We start from the raw sequence: 21,638 nt of genomic DNA, 5'->3' as shown, positions 1-21,638 counted from the left end.
AATAATGCATACCCCAAAGTGGTGCTGTGAGGGTTAGGTGGGATAATGTCTCAAAATCAATATGCTTAATCATTAACATTTTAAGTTACTGTTGAAAAAAATTTAATACTGAAGAAAACTTCTAACACAAAGATGTTCATGAACTGTTATTTATAATAGGAAAAATTTTGGAAACAAACTCAGAATACTTTTGATGGAATACTATGCAGCCATTACATTGTGAGAATATATTATAGAATCATAGATGAGAGAGCACTGGACAAAAGTGTGGAAGTGGCGTCATCTTGCCTATATGTAAATACATCGCTAAAGTCCCTGGGCCTCTCCAGCCTGTGGGTTTAAATGAGACCACATTCACCTTGTACCCAAATTTCTCTGTCTCATTGCCCCCACCTGCTCCTGCAAACCACTGCAAAGGCCCCGGGGGCCCTAGGGAGTTGCTGGAGTCCATCTGCTCCTCCCCCACTGCCCCAGTTTTCATAAAATGTCTGGCCTTGATAGACACAGCCTTTTTAAAAAATAGATTTCTATTGATTTCAGAGAGGAAGGGAGAGGGAGAGAGAGATAGAAACATCAATGAGGAGAGAAAATCATTGATCAGCTGCCACCTGCATGCCCCACACTGGGGATCGAGCCTGAAACCCGGGCATGTTTCCCTGACCAGGAATGGAACAGTGACCTCCTAGTTCATAGGTTGATGCTCAATCACTGAGCCACGCCAACTGGGCGACACAGCCACTCTTTTTCCAGGCCTTTGCCCTTGCATATACTCCACAAAGGACACCCCTTGTGGGGCAACCCACCACCTGGTTTGCCTGGACCTGGGATGGGTTCCTGGGATGCAGGACCTTTTGTGCTAAAACTGGAGGAGTCCTTGGCAAACTGGGATAAGATGGTCACCCTCTCTCACTGCGCAGGGTGCTTCCAGGGCAGCACAATTTTAGGTCTCCAAGTGGGGTTTCTCAGCTGGAGCCAGGCTGTGTCCTCCCAAAATAAGGAAGATGGGTTGCACAGAGGACTGGGTGAGCAGAATCTCTGTTTGAATTCACCCTTGTATCCCTGGTACGAGGGAAGCAAGAAAACTAATCGAAAGCTTGCTTGAAAAACAAATGATCAGGGCACAGGTCTGGACAAGAGGTGCTGGTTTGGGAAACATGAGCTCATTGGGTGGCAATGGAAGTCATGGGAGTGGGCTAGAGGGTCCAGGAGATGTGTAATGAGGACAGAGCCTGAGAATAAAGACATTTGAGCCAATAAATAAATGGAAAAAAGAGAAATGGGGGGATGGGGGGGGGGAATGGCCAAGAAGATAGGAAGAAAACTAAGATTTGAGATCAGCAGGTTTGGGGGCACAGTTTCCTCAATCTGTCCTTGGTTTCCCTTTGCCTATGCCTTATCGAAAAGCCAGTTGATACCGACTTATCATTCTCTGTATCATTGCATAGATTTCTCTTCACCTTCTTCCAGCGCCTGAGATGTGACTCCCCAAGACCTGTGTGACATCTGCTCTCTCTGTACTCTCTTCCATAATACTTTCATTTACCCATACAGCCACCATGTTCATGTCAGCGAGGCTGCTTCCCAAATTAAACCTCAGTTGCAATCTCTCCAGGGCTTCAGCCCACATTTCAAAGTGGCTCCAGGACATTCCCACCTCATTTTCCCATCCATCAGCCAAATTCAGCCTACTTAAGTGTGAAACAGCCGGATCAGAGTCATAGATGGTAGCATTGGAAAGACCCGTAGCGATGATTATCTATTCCAGACATGCCCAGCTAGCGATGGCACACATTGGTGCTCAGGGCATGAGATGTGGGGGGTGGATAGGGCTATCCCCCCCAGCCTACAGCGTGGCTGGGGTCTCTGGACCAGTCACCTCTGTCCATGTGGCCTCACCCTCATATGGCTGCCCTAAGATAGCGGGCAAGAGGCCACCATTGGCAGCCAGATGCGCATCATTGCCTGCATGGAGATGCGGGGGGATTTGTGTCCCAAGGACTGAAGGAGTATGAGGAGCAATCTAGTGGGGAGAGAGATGTGAGTGAGTGTGGGGGTTCTGAGGCAGGCAGCTTAGAAACTCTACATTTACATATGTTTTATATTAGATAATTTTGTCTGTTTGTGGCCAATGTGCCACAAATGATGTCCAACCTGGGAGGTGACCTAAAAATGCCTGTATGCCCTAGTCGGTTTGGCTCAGTGGATAGAGTGTTGGCCTGCGGACTGAAGGGTTCCAGGTTCCATTCCAGTCAAGGGCACATGCTTGGGTTGTGGGCTCAATCCCCAGTAGGGGGTGCACAGGAGGCAGCCAAGCAATGATTCTCTCATCCAATGAAAGGGAAGAGCTATAAATATAACAAATATAATTTGTACTGTTATAAATATATGAATTTTTATGAAAGATGGTTAAAAATTTTTTTTTTATCTACTGCCGCAGACAATTTCTTGTCATTTAAAGAGATCATTGTTAGAGTCATGATTAGGAATTGCATGAGCTGTTTAATGTTTTTTTAAAATATATCTTTATTGATTTCAGAGAGGAAGGGAGAGGGGGAGAGAGATAGAAACATCAATGATGAGAGAGAATCATTGATCAGCTGCCTCCTGGAGGCCCCCTACTGGGGATTGAGGCATGTGCCCTTGACTGGAATCGAACCAGGGACCCTTCAGTCTTCAGGCTGACGCTCTATCCACTGAGCCGAACAGGCCAGGGCTGGATGAGCTATTTATTTATTATTTATTTATTTATTTATTTTTAATATATTTTATTGATTTTTTACAGAGAGGAAGGGAGAGAGATAGAGAGGTAGAAACATCAATGAGAGAGAAACATCGATCAGCTGCCTTCTGCACATCTCCTATTGGGGATGTGCCCGCAACCAAGGTACATGCCCTTAACCGGAATCGAACCTGGGACCTTTCAGTCTGCAGGCCGATGCTCTATCCACTGAGCCAAACCGGTTTCAGCTGGATGAGCTATTTAAAACACAAACCTGGGAATATAAAGTTAGGGACCAGGATTCAAGTTCAAGTTTCTCATTTAATAAAAAAAGGGATTTTTGGAATGTGTTACAAATTCACTATTTACTATTTTGTCTAACACTATATATTTCATTTTAATTTTTATCGTAATTACATTCTATAAAGAAAACATTTTACTGTTACCACATCTAATATGCCCCTCTAATTATTTCTTAGTTTTCATTGGGTGCTATGATGTGAACGGGTTGGAAAGTACAGCTCTAACCCCACCCCCTTAACTTATTTGTGAGGAACTGGGGCCCAGTCAGGGTTGGGTGACCTGTCTAAGGTCACAGAGCTCATCACTTCCTTCCTAAACCAGCTGTCCTGCTGACTTTCTGAGTCTTTTTTTATTTTTATTTTTATTGATTTCAGAAAGGAAGAGAGAAATAGAAACACCAATGAGAGAGAATCATTGATCGGTTGTCTCCTGCACGCCCCCTACTGGAGATCGAGCCCACAACCTGGGAATGTGCCCTTGACTGGAATCGAACCCAGGACCCTTCAGTCCCCCAGCTGATGCTCTATCCACTGAGCCAAACCAGCCAGGGCGACTTTCTGAGTCTTAACTACAGCTCTGTGATACATCACACTCCAAGTTACCCAAGTCTAAGTCTACTCCCATTAACATCTCTGTGTGTGTGTGTCATATCCCAGCCGATCTATCACCCTTCCCAGACTGAAGGAATCCTCCGGGTTATGGGAGCCGGATGGCCAGGCACTCCCCATCCTGGCCTCTCCTGCAGTTAGATGAGTATCCAGCACATCCCCCTCAGCCTGTGAACTGGAAGCTAGCAGTGCTGTGGAGCAGTGCCCAGTGCCCAGCGTGGGTGATATTACCAGGACAAGCTGGGCCCTGTGCCAGGGAGCGACAGCATGCTGTCCTCACTAGTTTTGTAGCCTGATTTCGGACAATTCCTGGTTGCAAATCTCCAAACCTGGAAGAACCAAATTGATAAAGAAATGGGAACCGAAGTGGTTATAGGCCATAAGCTCTCAGGGAAAGGGGTGGGGTGGTCTGTGTCTGACTGTCTGTCTAGACCAGCCGTGGGCAAACTACGGCCCGCGGGCCGGATCCGGCCCGTTTGAAATGAATAAAACTAAAAAAAATAAAAGACCGTACCCTTTTATGTAATGATGTTTACTTTGAATTTATATTAGTTCACACAAACACTCCATCCATGCTTTTGTTCCGGCCCTCCGGTCCAGTTTAAGAACCCATTGTGGCCCTCGAGTCAAAAAAGTTTGAGGCTGAAGGTAGAGAAAATGCATCTCATATTGAGGTCTGAGACTTAAATACCCCATATCAGCTTGCGGCAAAACAATTCAGCAAAATACCCATGCCACTTGGAATGAAAGACAAGTCTTTAAGGAGTGATTGGCTGTGGCCATAGAACTATTATGGATGTGAGGACTTCAAGGACTAGGGGGTGGGAGGGTGGGTTTCTCCCGACATGCTCGATGCCTGGCAGCTCTCTTTGGATTTAGGAGACTACACATACCACATAGAACCCATTTCCAAGTGCCCTGAAAGCCTGCTAGCATTGAGCCTCGGCACAGAGCTGGAGAAATCCTTCAGCAGGTCCAGGCTGCAGATCCCAGTGGCTCCAATGGTGCTCTGTGTGCGGCCGCATGCTGGGATGCTGTACAGAGCCCACATCCAGTCCTCAAAAGAGCATCACTGTGGTTGTGTTTCAGGTTTTAGAGCAAAGCCTTGCTCTCTTTGGCTAATAACTATTCTTTTTTTTTGGAAACTGGTTTTATTATATATATATTTTATTTTTTTGTTAATCCTCACCAAGGATATGTATTCCCCATTTAGTTTTAGAGAGCATGAAAGGGAGGGAGGAAGGTGGAGGGAGAGGGGGAAGAGAGAGGGGGGGGCAGGAGAGAGAGAGAGAGAGAGAGAGAGAGAGAGAGAGAGAGAGAGAGAGAGGAGAGACAGACACTCTTTGATGTGAAAGAGACACATCTATCGGTTGCCTCCCCCATATGCCCCTACGGGGTTCGGGAGAACCCACAACCCTTGACTGGGAATCAAACTGTGATCCTTGGGTGCCAACACTCTCACGACTTAGTAACACTGGCCAGGACTGGAAACTTGTTTTTAAATTGCTCCTGGGCCCTTCCAAAGAGTGAAAGCCTGGCTATGGAGCACCGGCTGACCAGGTAACCTATGTGGCTTATCATGAACTAAGTGTATGTCCACTTAACCACAAAGTGCCCAGTAGCTCAAGAGGACATGGAATATAAGAGCAGGTCTGAGCAGGCCCTGAAGAAGGCGCAGGCATGCAACACCCAGGGTGTTTACTCCCGTTTTACTGCCACCCTCCCTCAATCCATAATCGTATGGAAATCTCCCATGACCAGGTGACTAAGGAGGATAACATCTGAGCTCGGTTAACTGCTAGGTGTTAGAGCTGCACTAGGCAAGTGTCTTTTTTTTTTTTTTAATACATTTTTATTGATTCCAGAGAGGAAGGGAGAGGTCGATAAAAACATCAATGATGAGAGAGAATCATTGATCGGCTGCCTCCTGCACACCCCACACTGGGGATTGAGCCCAAAACCCAGGCATGTGCCCTGACTGGAAATGGAACCGTGACCTCCTGGTTCATAGATCAATGCTCAACCACTGAGCCATGCCGCCGGCCAGGTTAGGCAAGTGGTCTTGAAGGACAATGGTTAAAGGAAATCTTCCCAGTGGGCCCAGCTTTGGGGTGTACTCTTGTGGTTCTCTTTGCCTCGAGAAAGACTCTGTACCATTTCATGAGCCAGGTGGTCAAGGACTTTGATGAGAAGGAGGTTCAGGAGAGAGGACATAGATGAGGGTCTCAGAACAGAGCTAGGGAGTGTTTGTGTTCTGTATGAATACTTACCAATGTCTCCACTGCTGAAGAGTGGCCGAGAAGACCCACTCTAAAATAAAAAATAAAAAAACGGCTCACCCTGTAGATGAAGGGCAAGTGCCTTCCCTAGTCAAGCCAGTGACTACTTATTGGGGTCATGAGTGCATCATGGGCTTCTCCTGGGCAAGGCTGACCTCGCCAGTGACACTACCCAGTGTCTGTTTTAGAGTGAATCATTATAATGGACTAGAGGCCCAGCGCACGAAATTTGTGCATAGGTAGGGTCCCTAGAGGCTGCCGGCTGGGGCTTTCCTTCCCCCAGCTGCCTGCCACTGAGGCCAGCTGCGAGGAGGGGCCACAGGCAGTTGGCCAGCTGGCCCTGCCCCCTGGTCAAACTCCAGGTGGAGGGGACAATTTGCATATTAGGCTTTTATTATATAGGATTCTTCGGATCATGGTGGGTACAGTGAGTCAACCACATTGGAAAGGAGTTTATACTGAATTTTGATTTGCTTTTCCCACCAGCCTTGCTTTTACCATCATTCTCCTACATGGGTCTACTGAATACCTTATTTGCCATCATGGTTACCTTACACATCATGGCATCTGTCTCAGTTCAGGCTGCTATAACAAATTACCATAGCCTGGGTGGCTGATAAACAACAGAAATTTATTTCTCACAGTTCTGAAGGCTGGAAGTCTTAGATCAGGGTGCCAGCATGGTTGGGTTCTGGTTGCAGACTGCCAACTTCTCACTGTGTCCTCACAAAGCAGAGAGCAGCAGGAAAGCAACCTCTCTCATGCTCTTATAAGGGAATTAATCCCATTCATGCGGGCTCCACCTTCATGATCTCATCTAATCCTAATTATTTCCCAAAGGCTCCATCTCCTAACACCATCACATTGGGTGGGCAGGGGTTCCACATGTGAATTTGGGGGGTGGGGGAGACACAGTCCATAACAGCATCTGACCAAGGGACTAACTTTAGAGAAAGAGGAAACTGGTTGTCGGATTGGCTAGCCCTGTTGTGGACCCCAATAACCAGAAGTGGCTGGCTTTATGAAATACTAGAATGTCCCATGGAATACACAGCTCCAGAGACCAGCTGGAAGACAAACAGCTTGAGAGCTTGGATTCCATTTATACTTACAACCAGCGACTCTGGAGGTGTCAATATCCTTCTCAAATGAGCCAGTGTTTCTGTTGCTTGCAATTAAAAAAACACCAAGAATATAAAAATACCTCTTGTTGTGTCATCTCTAGTAATTTTTTTTTTTTTTTTGGTAAATCGGCCTCCTCCACAAATAGCTTATGAACTCTGAAGGCTGTCACCATTTCTAATATTTTTCCTATAGTACATGGGACTGTACTTTACACAGTGCAGGATACGGGTTGCAAACTTGTAGATTCTGGGCTATATCTGAACTGCATGTATTTTGCTCTATCTGAAGTGCTTTTAAAAAATTGACTCAGTTGCCAACATTTTAAAAATCATGGGATTTCAGATGCAATGCCCATTTGCACCTTCTCTTGAAAACTGGAAGATCTAGCCATTTTAAACCCATATTCCCACAGCTTCCCCCTTTTTTTAATCCTCACCCAAAGACATTCTCATTGATTTTAGAGAAAGAGAAACTTTCATGTGTCTGGGAATTGAACCTGCAACCTTTTGGTGTATGGATACGCTCCTACCAACTAAGCCACATGTCCCAGGGCCCACAACTTTCTTCTTAAAACAAAACACAGGCACCTCCATTAGACAGTCCTCGCCTTGCCCACTTTATTTACTTTCATTACTTAACCGGACTCTGAAGGCATGTTTGTCACCCTTGGTGCTTAACTGAGTTATACTGAATAAATTAAATTTTCAATTAATGCTTGTGTTTTCCATTCTCTTTTTTTAAAAATAATGCTTGTATTGATTTCAGAGGGAGAACCAGGAACATCAATGATGAGAGAATCATTGCTTGGCTGCCTCCTGCACGCCCCCTACCGGGGATCCAGACTGTAACCCCCGCATGTGCTCTGACCGGGGATCAAATCCCGACCTCCTGGCTTATAGGTCCACGCTCCAGCACTGAGCTAAACTTGGCCAGGAATTTCCTTTCTTCATCTTTATTGTTGAAACTATTCCAAGTGCCCTCTTTCCCCTCCATTGGCCCCTTCCAGCCCTCACCCACACCCGGCCCCAGGCCTTCACCACCCTATTGTCTGTGTCTATGGGTTGTGCATACAAGTTCTTTGGTTAATCTCTTCCCACCCACCCTCCTACCCTCTGAGATTCATTTGCATTTCACATTTGCTTTCTATCCTTGTAACTACATTGTAGTGAGCCACTCAGTGGACAGAGTCCTGTTAACTATCTTTTTTTTTTTAGATTTGAGAGAGAGGAAGGAAGGGAGAAACATCGACTTTGTTGTTTCCCTTGCTTGCGCACTCGTGGGTTGATTCCGAGTCTCCCTGGTTTGGTCTGGGGGTGCCTATCATTTCATCACCTCGATTCCCCCCTGGGCTGAGCAGAGACGCGCTGACGAGGGAGGTGAACAGATGCACGTTACTTCCTGGCAGCACAGACAGAGGTTCTGAAGCAGGTTTTGGGCAGGAAGGCGCTCTTTCTCCCGGAGGTATTTCCAGGGGGGTCCCGGGAAGAGGACGGAGACGAATGTAGTTCGTCCTGGGGTTTATGTGAGGCTTCCGGGTGGGGTCTCTAGTGGTTGGAGTCCCGGCGACCCGGGGCGCGGCTCCGGGCACAGCCCCCCAGCACTTGCCACTGGGACCCACTGCAGGACTCCCGAGGACCGAGCCCCGGGAGTTGCACATTCCCGGGGGCTCCTCTCCCCGCCCCCCAGTTCTTTTCCCTCCGTCGCTGGCGAAGCCTGGTCCCCGGGGCAGCTCGAGTCGCCCCCTCCGCGAACCCCCCAGCTCTTTTAGCATCAGCGTCCCCAAGGAGGCGGGAGAGGGACACATTTGGGGGCTCCCCTGCCCTCCCCTCCCCTCCGAGCCAGGGGCGGGGCGACACGGTGAGCAGGCCCGGCGGAGAGGGCTCCGCGGGGGTAGTCGTCTCCTCAGACTCCGGCGCAGGGCACTTCGCCAGGGGCAGCGAGGCCCCGCGGGTCCGCGCCGCCCCCGTCTGAGGTCCGGCCGCGCCGCGCGGAGGCGCCCCGGGCTCCCCGCCCCCGGCCCGGCGCTCCCGCGCTCCCCCTAGCGGCCGCCGGCGGCCTCGCTCCGTCCCAGGCTCGTCGGCGGCGCAGCTCACGTGACCGCGCTCCGGGCCTGCGGCCGCTGTCGGTTCCCCCAGTCACCGAGCGAGAGGGAAGAAACAAGATGGCGGCTGAAGGCGATCCGGAGTGGGGCCCCAGCAATTCGGATTGAGCCTTCTCCCTCCACCCGCTTCCGCCGGCCGGGCCCCTCCCGCCCGGCCCCGCGGGCCTCCCCACCCGGCCCCGGCGCCCCCCCGCTCCCCTCCCCCCCGCTTTCCCTTCTCCCCCCGCCTGAGCTCCGACATGAGGGGCCGGCGGGGCAGGCCGCCCAAGCAGCCTGCGGCTCCCGCAGCGGAGCGCTGCGCCCCGGCCCCGCCGCCGCCGCCGCCGCCGCCGCCGCCGCCGCCGCCCACGTCCGGACCCATCGGGGGGCTCCGCTCGCGGCACCGCGGCAGCAGCCGGGGCAGGTGGGCCGCCGCCCAGGCTGAGGTGGCGCCCAAGACGCGGCTGAGCTCGCCCAGGGGGGGCAGCAGTAGCCGGAGGAAGCCGCCGCCGCCGCCGCCGGCCCCCCCGAGCACCAGCGCCCCGGGCCGGGGGGGGCGAGGAGGCGGGGGCGGCAGGACGGGGGGCGGGGGCGGCGGCGGCCACCTGGCCCGGACCACCCCGGCCCGGAGGGCCGTCAACAAAGTGGTGTACGATGACCACGAGAGCGAGGAGGAGGAGGACATGGTCTCCGAGGAGGAGGACGGCGACGCCGAGGAGACCCAGGACTCGGAGGGCGACGAGGAAGACGAGATGGAAGAGGACGACGATGACTCCGATTACCCGGAGGAGATGGAAGACGATGACGACGACGCCAGCTACTGCACGGAGAGCAGCTTCAGGAGCCACAGCACCTACAGCAGCACTCCAGGTACCCGCCCGGCCCGGGTGCGGGCTCCCTCCCCGGCGCCCGCGCCCTCCCCCGCGCTCGCTCCCCTCGGGGCTCCCCCACCCCCGCCTCGCCCCGGCGGAGGGGAAATGCGCCGCTGCATCCAGTGACAAAAAAACAACACCACCACACACCACACAACCAGATGTACCGGAGGAAAGAGGCTCATTGTTCAAAATGGAGATTGCATTGTTGCAGTTTGCAGGCCACACGCTCGCTCGCTCGCTCTCTTTCTCGGCCCCCCACCCCCTGGTGTTCCTCTTCCCCGTTGGTGCCGGGGCAGCGTCTCGGTGGGGCAGGAGCGAAACTTTGGCTCACGCGGGTCCGTTGCACTTATTTTCCGCCCCCGGGCTGGGTTTGGCTGCCTTGGAGTGGAAGGGGGCTCTTGTTTTTGCAGACCCCTCCTCCGCATTTCGAGTGCGGCTTCTTTTAGGTGTTGACTTATCGTATAGCTGTTCCTTAAAAGGGAATCGAGGCTGGAGGCAGGTCGTGGCGCTCGCCCCAGGCTTCTCTCCCCACCCGGAGCCTCGGTCCGGTGTTAAAATCGTGTCGAGGAAACGGATCAGTCCGGGGTTTGCAGGGGAGCCTTCTCGGGTCCTGGGTTTGTTTTTATTCTTGGGTGCGAATGGGCTCGCGCCCCAGTTGCTCGTGAAAGGCTGATTAAAAAGCAAAAGCAGAAAACCACACAGAACCAAAAACAAACGTGGTAACTCATCCGATTCAAAGCCATTTTGGTAAGATCCAAAATAAAAGTAATAAGACATCGCAGGAACAGGCGTCTTGCCGGTTTGAGCCTGGTGCTTTGCCCGAGAAATGCCGTTTCGTGTCACCTGTTGCCGCAGAACGGGTAGCAGGCGTCATTGCTGAAGATGAACCTTTGGACCAACTTCTAAGTCACACAGCAAAGGTATAGGGGGGTTTATTAGAAAATGGCTTTTTCTTTTTATCCCATTTCGAAGGACGAAAGTCCTGCTGGATCTGTAATGCATTTCTTCATGGTGACTCGATTTCTCACAGAAAGTTTCTCTAGGTTGGTGCTTAGACACATTTTTTTTTAAAAGCACACAATTGCTGCTTTGTATTAAATATGGAGTTGCACCTTACTAGATTGTGAAAAAAGCATCACTTGTAGCAACAACCTACAAGATTTGTCCTTTATGTTTGTTAATCTGTATGAACTAGAGTCCAGTTTTAAGAGCTTTTACAAAGTAAAGTTTATGAGGAAATTGGATTTTAAGAAAGTAAGTTGTATCACTTGCTTTTTAAAAAGAGACTAGGGTAGTAGAAGTGGTTAAATAAGTTTAAATGTTTCCATTTTTTATACATGCTTTAATACTTATTGGAGGAGTGTGAATATTAAGTCAGATGTAATCCCATTTAGATTGTCCTAACAGCAAATGAAAAAGGTAACTTCTTTTGCCTCACAGAAAGAACGTATCTGCCTGTATTTAATTGGGGGGGGGTGGGGGGCGGGGAGGCTTGCTGGATGGAGAATGAAGGGAATGAATCAAGTGCCAAGTATTTATTGCATGTAGAGGGGACTATGCCAGTTTTCATTTCATGCCAATTTGATTTTAATACATCTTCTGTAGTTACAGTTTTTACTTTAACAAAGAGCCCACATTTGAAAGACAGTTGGAGACTGAGTTATATTATCCCAAGGCGTTTTGGCAGGGCAGTTCAGCTATCCTTAGCTTCTCTTAGAAGGCCTAGCAAATAATATTTAGGATTGATAGCTGTGTGTATGCTGAGTTAAATTATAATCTGTGGTTGGGTGTTTCCTTTTTCCCCCCTTATAACATTTATTGAGCATTTATTATGCCGGGCCCTGAGCCAGGGGCTTGGGGGGAAAAAAAGTGATTACAATACTGATGTGACTAAAACTTGTATATTTATGTACTTATATGAAAGTCTACATTGTGTATACTTGTCCTATCTTTATATGAATTTAAGGATTATATATCCTTATATTAATCTTACATCCTTTGCATTTCCTAGCAAAGTGTCTTGAATATAGCAGTAGCAGGTGCTCATCAAAGATTGGTGAGAACTTGTAATAGATGAAGTTTTGATAATTCTTCACTGAGTGCCATAACTCTTAAATATTTTAGATTTGGAAAACTAAAAACTGGTCTAATTAGATGTTAATATGCAAGTGACCAATGAATGTTTTTAGTAGTAGAGTTAGTGTGTTTTGCTTGCCAGGCATTTTCCTTTCTTTATTGGTTGGGTGTTAACTTGCTGGATGTTTTACTTTTGAAACACATTATTTCTCAAGATTATGGTAAAAGGAATAATATATATTGTGTTCTAAACTTCTAGACTATGTCCCTTGTCTAGAAAGTAACAGTGCATGACAGTGAGTTGTTTGGGGTAAGCACTCATTTTATTAGTTTTGTGTGTGTGTGTTTTTTTTTTTTTTTACATTTAACCTAATTTTATTCACGCTTGCCTTAGGATGGGGAATAGATCATTCAGTAAAAACATACAGTAAAAACACAATATGTCTTATCATGTACAACTTTTATTTTTTTTTAAAATATATTTTATTGATTTTTTACAGAGAGGAAGGGAGAGAGATAGAGAGTCAGAAACATCGATGAGAGAGAAACATCGATCGGCCGCCTCCTGCACACCCCCTACTGGGGATGTGCCCGCAACCCAGGTACATGCCCTTGACCGGAATTGAACCTGGGACCCTTCAGTCCACAGGCCGATGCTCTATCCACTGAGCCAAACCGGTTTCGGCCATGTACAATTTTTAAACTACAATTATGATGTACCTTAATTATTTACATGCACACAAATCTAACATTACAGTTGTTTTTAAAAAATAAACACAAGTAAGACTTCTAGGAGCATTTTATAATAAAGTAATTCCTAATTTTTCTTTGTAGATAGTGTTTTTTATTTTTGTCTGTACTTACAGACGATAAAGGCTGGAAAGATGTTTGTTAGATAAATGTGTATATGAGTATATGCTTTGGAAGTAAAAATATTCTAGTGTTGGTTTAAAATATTTCAGAAGCACCTAAAGAAATATTATTTGAATCCTGCTGTACTGTCAAGGCTAAAAGAGGTATATACTTTGTTGGTAATTTAGATTAATTTTATAAACTAGAATGTTGACTAAGTAATAAATTTCTAGTATAAGAAATAACTTATGCCCTAACTGGTTTGGCTCAGTGGATAGAGCCTCGGCCTGCGGACTCAAGGGTCCCAGGTTCGATTCTGGTCAAGGGCATGTACCTTGGTTGCAGGCACATACCCAGTGGGGAGTGTGCAGGAGGCAGCTGATCAATGTTTCTCTCTCATTGATGTTTCTAACTCTCTATCCCTCTCCCTTCCTCTCTGTAAAAAATCAATAAAATATATTTTAAAAAAATAACTTATTCATCTATTAAGTACATTGTAGGTAGTATAACTGGATGTTGCAAAGACACTGGTTGCCGTTACTAGCTTAATTTTCTAAAATCATAGATTTAAAAGGGTTTATTAACTGAAGATTAAATGTTTTCCTTTTATGAAGAAAACAATTAAATGGGTATAAGGTACTCACATGAAAATTTGGTAATACAAAATTGAAATCATCTAGTTTTGCTTAACTTAGAGGTATTTGGCTAAATAAGGCTTTTATTTTTTTAATTTTTAAAAAGTATATTTTTATTGATTTCAGAGAGGAAGGGAGAGAGAGAGAGAGAGAGAGAGAGAGAGAGAGAGATTGAGAGAGAAACATCAATGTGAGAGAGGAACATCGATTGGTTGCCTCCCATAAGCACTGACCAGGACTGAACCTGAAACCTGGACATGTGCCCTAACTGGGAATTGAACAATCAACCTTTGGGTGCACAGTACAACATTCAACCAACTGAGCCACACTGGCCAGAGCTAGCCTATAGGTTCTATGACATACTCTGCCAATACCTTGAAGGATTGTATAGAAAACCTATTTTGAATAGGCATTTGGAAAAGTTCTGACAGAACCTTCAAATCTAGCATTTGCTAATTTAAAAAATTTAAGTCATAGTTGAACTAGACTAGTTCTTGCATTTAACTTGTATGGGACTTCTGAAGATTCTTAGCTGGAATATGAAATTAGGAACTTCTGATGATTACAGAAAGCAAAAGCTCTGGTGTTATTCTGGGATTTATGTCCTCTAAGGGTTATGACAGTGGAAATGAGTGGTATAGATGCCATGAATGAACTATAGACTTATATCTGAAAAGCAGAGTTTGTTACTAGTTTGGCAGTATTTATATCCATCACTGTCAACCAAATATCTTTTCAGTATATTTGTAATTTCTGATTGCTACAAGTGAGGTACAAAGGGTAGTGGAAGTTTAAAGGAGGTTGAGATCATACCCTACTGGTGGAGTTGTGGGATGTATGCTTCTTGGATGAGCATGTGGACAGTGAGGATGGACAGGTGGAGGGAAGGAGCAGCATTAACTAAGCCACTGATTTTAAAATGTGGGCAGTCTTAAGTAACCTGGTTTAGTAAGAGCTTGTATGTGTGAATAGGAAATAAACTGTAAAGCTCTGTGTTGGGCAGGACCTACACAACCATACTGGAGCGTTTGTATTTTTCCTTCCTTATCTGTAGGGTAAGGATTGGGTTAGATCAGTAGTCCTCAGTCATTTTTCACTCCTGGAACACTCAGGGGATATGTTAAATCTCCATCAGTACCATGCAGAAGTATGAAACTGGAGGAGATAGTTTCTGGAGCACCTCCCCACCAATCTATTTCAAATCTATTTTATTTGCAGGTATTGGGGATCGATCAGAAGACCTAAAAACAAGTGGGAAATGATTTCCGTGGGATGTTAGAAAGTTTAGCATAGATTCTGTTCTGCAAGATAGGTTGGAAGAGAATGAGATATAGCTGATGGGGATCTGGATGGGTTTTGTAGCCCTGGATGGAAGATCAATTGAGGAAGTGCTTCAGAGTTCTCCATGCCTTAACAACATAACAAGTGTAGACAGAGAGAGGAATGTATCAAATATGCCTCTATAAGAATGGTACTGCTTTCAGTAAGGAGCCATAGGAATTCAACTTTATAAGGGAAATTAATGAGCCCTAGCTGGTTTGGCTCAGTGGATAGAGCCTGAGGACTGAAGGGGGTCCTGGGTTCAATTCCAGCCAAGGGCACATGCCCGGGTTCCAGCGTGGGGCGTGCAGGAGGCAGCCAATCAATGATTCTCATCATTGATGTTTCTCTCTCTCTCTCTCCATTGCCCTTCTTCTCTGAAATTTAAAAAAGGGGAAAGTAATGAGATTTGTTTTCAGGTATAAGTACCTGAAGAAATTAAACATGAGAATTTTTTTTTTTTTTTTTTTTTTTTTTTTTTTTTTTTTTTTTAATTTTTATTGCTTAAAGTATTACAAAGGGTATTACATATGTATCCATTTTATCCCCCCGCCCTAGACAGTCCCCTAGCCTCCCCTATCACCCAGTGTCTTATGTCCATTGGTTATGCTTATATGCATGCATACAAGTCCTTTAGTTGATCTCTTACCCCCCTACCTCCTGCCCCCCAACCCTCCCCGGCCTTCCCGCTGCAGCTCGACAATCTGTTTGAGGCAGCTCTGCCTCTGTATCTATAGTTGTTCAAAAGTTTATAATGGTCTCTATTGTCCACGAATGAGTGAGATCATGTGGTATTTTTCCTTTATTGACTGGCTTATTTCACTTAGCATAATGCTCTCCAGTTCCATCCATGACGTTGCAAATGGTAAGAGTTCCTTCCTTTTTACAGCAGCATAGTATTCCATCGTGTAGATGTACCACAGTTTTCTAATCCATTCATCTACTGATGGGCACTTAGGCTGTTTCCAGATCTTAGCTATGGTGAATTGTGCTGCTATGAACATAGGGGTGCATATATCCTTTCTGATTGGTGTTTCTGGTTTCTTGGGATATATTCCTAGAAGTGGGATCACAGGGTCAAATGGGAGTTCCATTTTCAGTTTTTTAAGGAAACTCCATACTGTCTTCCATAGTGGCTGCACCAGTCTGCATTCCCACCAGCAGTGCACAAGTGTTCCTTTTTCTCCACATCCTCTCCAGCACTTGTCGTTTGTTGATTTGTTGATGATAGCCAGTCTGACAGGTGTGAGATGGTACCTCATTGCTGTTTTGATTTGCATCTCTCGGATGATTAGTGACTATGAGCATAAACATGAGAATTAAAAGAAGAAAATGGCACGGCCGGTGTTGTGCAGTGGTTGAGTGTTGACATGAGCTAAGAGATCAAGGTTTAATTCCTGGTCTGGGCACATGTGGGCTCAATCCCCAGTGTGGGGCATGCAGGAGGCAGCTGATCAATGATTTTAGTATATCTTTATTCAGAGGAAAGGAGAGGGAGAGAAAGATAGAAACATTAATGATGAGAATCATTGATGGGCTGCCTCCTGCCCCCCCCCCCCCCCCCCCCCGTGGGATTCCATACCATAGCAGTCACTCCCTACCCTATCCTTCTCCCTCTCCATCCCTTGGCAACCACTACTTTTCATTCTCTGCTGATATGTCTCTTCTGGACATTTTACATAAATGGAGACATATAATATGTGGCTTCTTTCACTTAGCATATTGTTTTCAAGGTCCGTACATGTTATAGCATATACCAGTCCTATATTCACCAGTTCATGTTTTCACTTTTTGTCTATTATGAATAATGCTGCTGCAAATAATTCGTGTATAGATTTTTGCCTGTACAATATGTTTTTATTTTGGGTATATCCTAGGAATGGAACAGCTGGACCATTACAAATGCAGTTTTAATAGAATCATCTTAAGCAGACTCATTTTGTTTGTTACAATAGTTTTTTCTTTCTTTTTTTTAATATAAGATATGTCTGTGCCCTTCTTGGCTATGTGAGGGGGATGACAATAGAGGAGTGGGTGGCCCTGGTGCTGGCTGGCAGTGCTTCACTTGCTGGTAGGTGATGGAGAATTGTCCAGGTAGTGGCCCATCAGTCATCTCGGTTGCTTTCCACCTGGTTGAAAGTCTTGCCGTTGTAGATGCCCACAGTGCCACCAACCATCTCAGTCAGGGTGATCATGTCCCGAATGTGTGGCTTCATCACCTTGGGCTTCTCGTTGGGCGGCACCTCCTCCTTGCGCAGGCGCTTGGCTTCTGCAGCAAAGTGCTGCTTCCTTTGCAAGCCCGGGTCAGCCGCCACCCGCTGTGGGGCGCTGTGCAGTTGCATCCCGGTACTCATAGCTCGTCCAGCAGCTGTTCAAGATGGGCGCAGTCCGAGGTTCGCTTTCTTTTCTGCTCCACTTCCGCCCTCTTGTCGGTTCTTTGGAAAGGCTCTTTGGTACTGTAGTCTTAAAACAAAGTTCTTGCCCTGGCCGGTTTTGCCCAGTGGTCGTGGGTTCCATTCCCTATCGAAGGCACGTACCTTGGTTGCAGGAGGCAACCGGTCGATATATCTCTCTCACATCCATATTTCTCTCTCTCTCTCCCCTCCTCCTCCTTCCCCTTCACTCTCTAAAAATCAGTGGGAAAATGTCCTCAGGTGAGGATTTAAAAACAACAAAGAAACAAAGTTCTCTTAAAATGAAAGAGCTGGATTGCCTTAGGCCAGCTTGAAGAATTAATTCCAGAAGGTTCTGTCAGAGAAGGACCAGTGTGAGTGGAGTTGATTTTCACATTGTCAGTGTGAGGACTTGTGCCAGGCATTAGAGGCAGGGACATATGTAAGCCAAACACAAAATTTTAGATTATCATGATGGATGAGAAGCTGAGGATTCGAGACATGTATTTTATGAATGTAAAAAACAATTTTAGAGACCAAAGCAGGTAGCATGGAGATTTAAAGAGTGAAGAATCTGAATCCAGGTTTCATAGGTTTGAATCTGGGCTCTGTGATGATGGGCAATTTGCCCAATCTTTGTGCCTCACTTTCCTTATTTATAAAATGGAGATAGAGTACTTATTCAAGATGTTGTGATGGTTAAATGGGTTAATGCATATGAAATGCCTGGTTCAGTAAATATTAGCTATTGTTACCTGTTGATATCTTCCTGAGTTGAAGATGGAGATTCTTTGATGATATAGAGACCTTACTTATAGTCTGTTGAAGGTATTATTTCATTCTATTGAAAGCTGTCAGCTGATAAGGTAAAAAATATTTAAGTAAAAATGTACATTAAAACAACTTAAGAAATATTAAATGTTTAACTTCTCCATTTAAAAAATTTAGTTTATCAAACACATGATTTATTCCAGAACTATAATAAATAATACATTTACTTCAATTATTTACAATGGTTGGAGAAAGCACTCCTGATACTTCTAGCTCTTTTGTTTTTCCTCCATGTCCTCTTTTTCTGCCTGTTCCTTAAACACCAGTTTTCCAGGTTTTCCAACCAGCCCATGGCCCTCTGTCTCCCTCATTCCCCTGAGTTCTCATCTATTCTCAAGTTGTTATTTAAAATTGCAATGAAAAATCATAACAATAGTGTGGGTTTACTCTTTTGGGAAAATACACATGATAACAGATGAAAATGAAAATCCTGTGTAATCCTACCAACCATAGATAACCACGGTACATGTTTTTATGTATTTTTAAAATTCCATTTTTATGTCATGTTTATATCTACATATTTAAAAAAAGAGAAAAAAGAAATAAAGGTAACTAGGATCATATTAAACTGATTTATTTGTTATAAAGCAGGGTTTTCCCATATCATTATATCTTTATCAAAGTAGTACATAAACATTGATAAAATAGTATTAAAGACTCACAGTGAACAGAAGTGGTTCTTCGATGTACCTCTTCCTACCTTTCCAGAGGCAATCGTTTTTTTTTTCTTTTTATCTCTTTTTTTCTTTGCCTTTTTTTTTTTTTTTTGAGGCAGTGGTTTTCAGTTCTTGTAGCTGGTTTTTATTTTTCTGATAATTATCACTATTTTAAAATGATATGCTTATATTTGATTTATCAATTTTAGACATTTCTCTCTTGACTTTTATATAGTAAATGAGCATTTAGCCCTGGTTAATTACCCTTACTTTCTTCTATGCTCTCATTATAGTTATATAGCACGATTCTTGGTCAGGATAAATTATGAGGGATTGATTACACTATTGTGGCTATTATTGTTATTTACACTTGAATCAAATAATGCACTATGGTTATTACTTTCCTTGTAATTGTTTTCCTGGAATTATTGCCCCCCCCCCCTTTTTTTAACTGCTTAGTGTTCTATGTACTTAGCCTAGGGTACTGTTCCTTACTTTAAAATATCTTATCATTTCCTGTCCTGGTTGCAGCGTTGTTTGGTGCACCAAAGGTTTGCCAATTTGATTCTTGGTTAGGGCACATACCTAGGTTGTAAGTGGATCCCCCCCCCCCCCCCCCCCCGCATTGGGGGTGTGTATGAGGCAATTGATTGATGTTTCTTTCTCTCTCCCTTCCTCTCTCTCTAAAAAGCAATAATAACATATCCTCGGGTGAGGATTAAAATAAATAAATAGATAGATAAAATATCTTACCATTTCCTATTTTCCAAACTCTCCAATGTAGCAATTCCATATTTTCCTTATTGATTTCTCTTCTGCAGCCTTCAGCATTTCTGCTTTCACCTGAACTGTTGCTTGTTGCTCTGTAGGTTTTTGCTGCTTTCCCATGTTGGTTCTGTTTGTTAGGTCCTACATCTTTCTTGGTTTACTTCCTTTTTTCAGTACAAGCTCTAATTGCTTCCTAAGATGGATGCATGAGAAATATCCCTACCCCTTATTTTTTATTACGTGTCTGAAAATGCCCTTTTAAACCCCAATACTAGATTAATCGTTTGACTGGGTATAGGATCCTAAATAAAAAAATCAGTTTTACTTGGAATATTTGCTTTATTGTGTTCTAGCATCTAGTGTTGCTGTTGAGAAGTCTAGGGCCATTCTGATTACCAGTATTTCCATCATGTCTAATCTGTTTTGTTTTTCCTTTCTAAAAGCGTTTAAGCTTTTCATGGTCTCCAATATTCTGAAGTTTTACAGTGATATCATATCCCTTGATGTGGCTCTTTTTAAGAATTTCAGATTTGCCTTGAAAAGTAGCCCTATTGAAACTTAGTTCCTCTTTGCTTTTACAAATGGTGCTATTGTAAATGTGATAGATCTATCTTAGGTCGCCCAGACTGGTGTTTCCATAGGGTAGATTCTAGGAGTGGGATTATTGGGTTACATTTAATAGGCAATTAAATGAATTGGCAGTTATTTTAGGCTAAACCATCATTTACTTGTTTTAAAATCTTCCCTAATCTGAGTTTATGTGGCTTTCAAATTAATTTTTTCTAGAATCTACCGAAGTTTATCTCAGACCTTTAGCAGGTATTCTTGGATATGAATTAGACCCAAAGTTCTTTCCTCATCAGTTTATTGGTAAATGTACTAACTTGTGGTATGAGAGTCTGAGGTTCACTCTCAAATTGGGCGGGGGTAGATGTGTGTTTTGAGAAGTTTCTGGCTAGGTAAGAATGGATTTCATCATTGTTTCTTAGCTTGAGTTTGACCTTACAAAAGTCATTCCTTTGTGGGCCTCAATTTACCTATCTGTAAAATATAGGCTGAACTAGATAATCTAATGGGTAGGAGATTGACAAACTTTCTCTTAAAGTGCCATGTAGTAAATATCTTAGGCTTTGGGGGCCAGACTGTCTTTGCTGCAGCTACTCAATTCTGCTATTGTAGCAAGAAAGCAGCTGTAGAGAATAATAAACAAATGAGCATGGTTGTGTTCAAATAAAACTTTATTTACAAAAATAGGCAGTGGCTGGCCATAGTTTGCCAATCCCCTTCTGAGCTCTTGACATTCATTAATCTGTGGCTTGGATAATTAGGTTAGGGTAAAAGCTTTGCATTTTTATCTTATTTATTTACTTATTTTTTAATATATTTTTTATTGATTTTAGAGAGGAAGGGAGAGGGAGAGAGAGATAGAAACATCAGTGATGAGAGAGAATCATCAATTGACTGCCTCCTGCACGCCCCCCTACTGGGGATCAAGCCTGCAACCCAGGCATGTGCCCTTGGCCAGAATCCAACCTCGGACCCTTCAGTCTGTAGGCCGACGCTCTATCCACTGAGCCAAACCGGCTAGGGCAAAAAACTTTGCATATTTATTTATTTTCTTTTTGGGCTTTGCATTTTTAAAATAACATTTCTGGCCCAACCGGCATGGCTCAGTGGTTGAGCGGGGACCTATGAACCAGGAGATCACTGATCCATACCCTTCAGGGCACATGCCTGGGTTGCAGCCTAGAGCTCCAGGAGGGGGTGTGCAGGAGGCAGCCAATCAATGATTTTCTCTCATCATTGATGTTTCTTTCTCTTCCTCTCCCTTCCTCTCTAAAATCAATAAAAATGTATGTTTTTTAAAATGTAAAGTTCTTACTAGACTTTCAGAAGTGTTAGAGAGGAATAGGAACATCGATAAAACAGGAACATCGTTGATTGGCTGCCTCCTGCATGCCCCACACTGGGGATTGAGGCCACAACCCAGGCATGTGCCCTGACCAGGAATAGAACCGGCTACCTCATGGTTCCTGGGTGGACGCTCAACCACTGTGCCACACTGGCCGGGCTATTGAGTAATTTTTTGAATGTTGAACTAGCCTAATTCCAGGAGTT

At 44.9% G+C, this 21,638-nt stretch overlaps 1 protein-coding gene across 17 annotated transcripts in view; it reads left to right on the top strand.

Annotated features, from left to right (window-relative positions):
* The first annotated feature begins 8,608 nt into the window (after window positions 1-8,608).
* The window catches only part of BPTF (bromodomain PHD finger transcription factor), a 117,525-nt gene continuing 104,495 nt past the window's right edge, over window positions 8,609-21,638 (top strand). For 8 of the 17 annotated variants that reach the window (XM_059670023.1, XM_059670020.1, XM_059670019.1 and 5 more), the window contains exon 1: window positions 8,610-9,984. In XM_059670023.1, the coding sequence (XP_059526006.1) occupies window positions 9,375-9,984 (610 nt within the window). In that variant the 5' untranslated portion in view covers window positions 8,610-9,374. Of the gene's footprint in view, window positions 9,985-21,638 lie in introns of all 17 variants that reach the window. The other 9 variants (XM_059670016.1, XM_059670014.1, XM_059670028.1 and 6 more) reach the window with 4 other exon arrangements.

The sequence above is a fragment of the Myotis daubentonii genome, chromosome 16 (genome assembly GCF_963259705.1).
Source record: "Myotis daubentonii chromosome 16, mMyoDau2.1, whole genome shotgun sequence".
Lineage (NCBI taxonomy): Eukaryota > Metazoa > Chordata > Mammalia > Chiroptera > Vespertilionidae > Myotis > Myotis daubentonii.
This window is presented reverse-complemented; position numbering and strand designations above follow the sequence as displayed.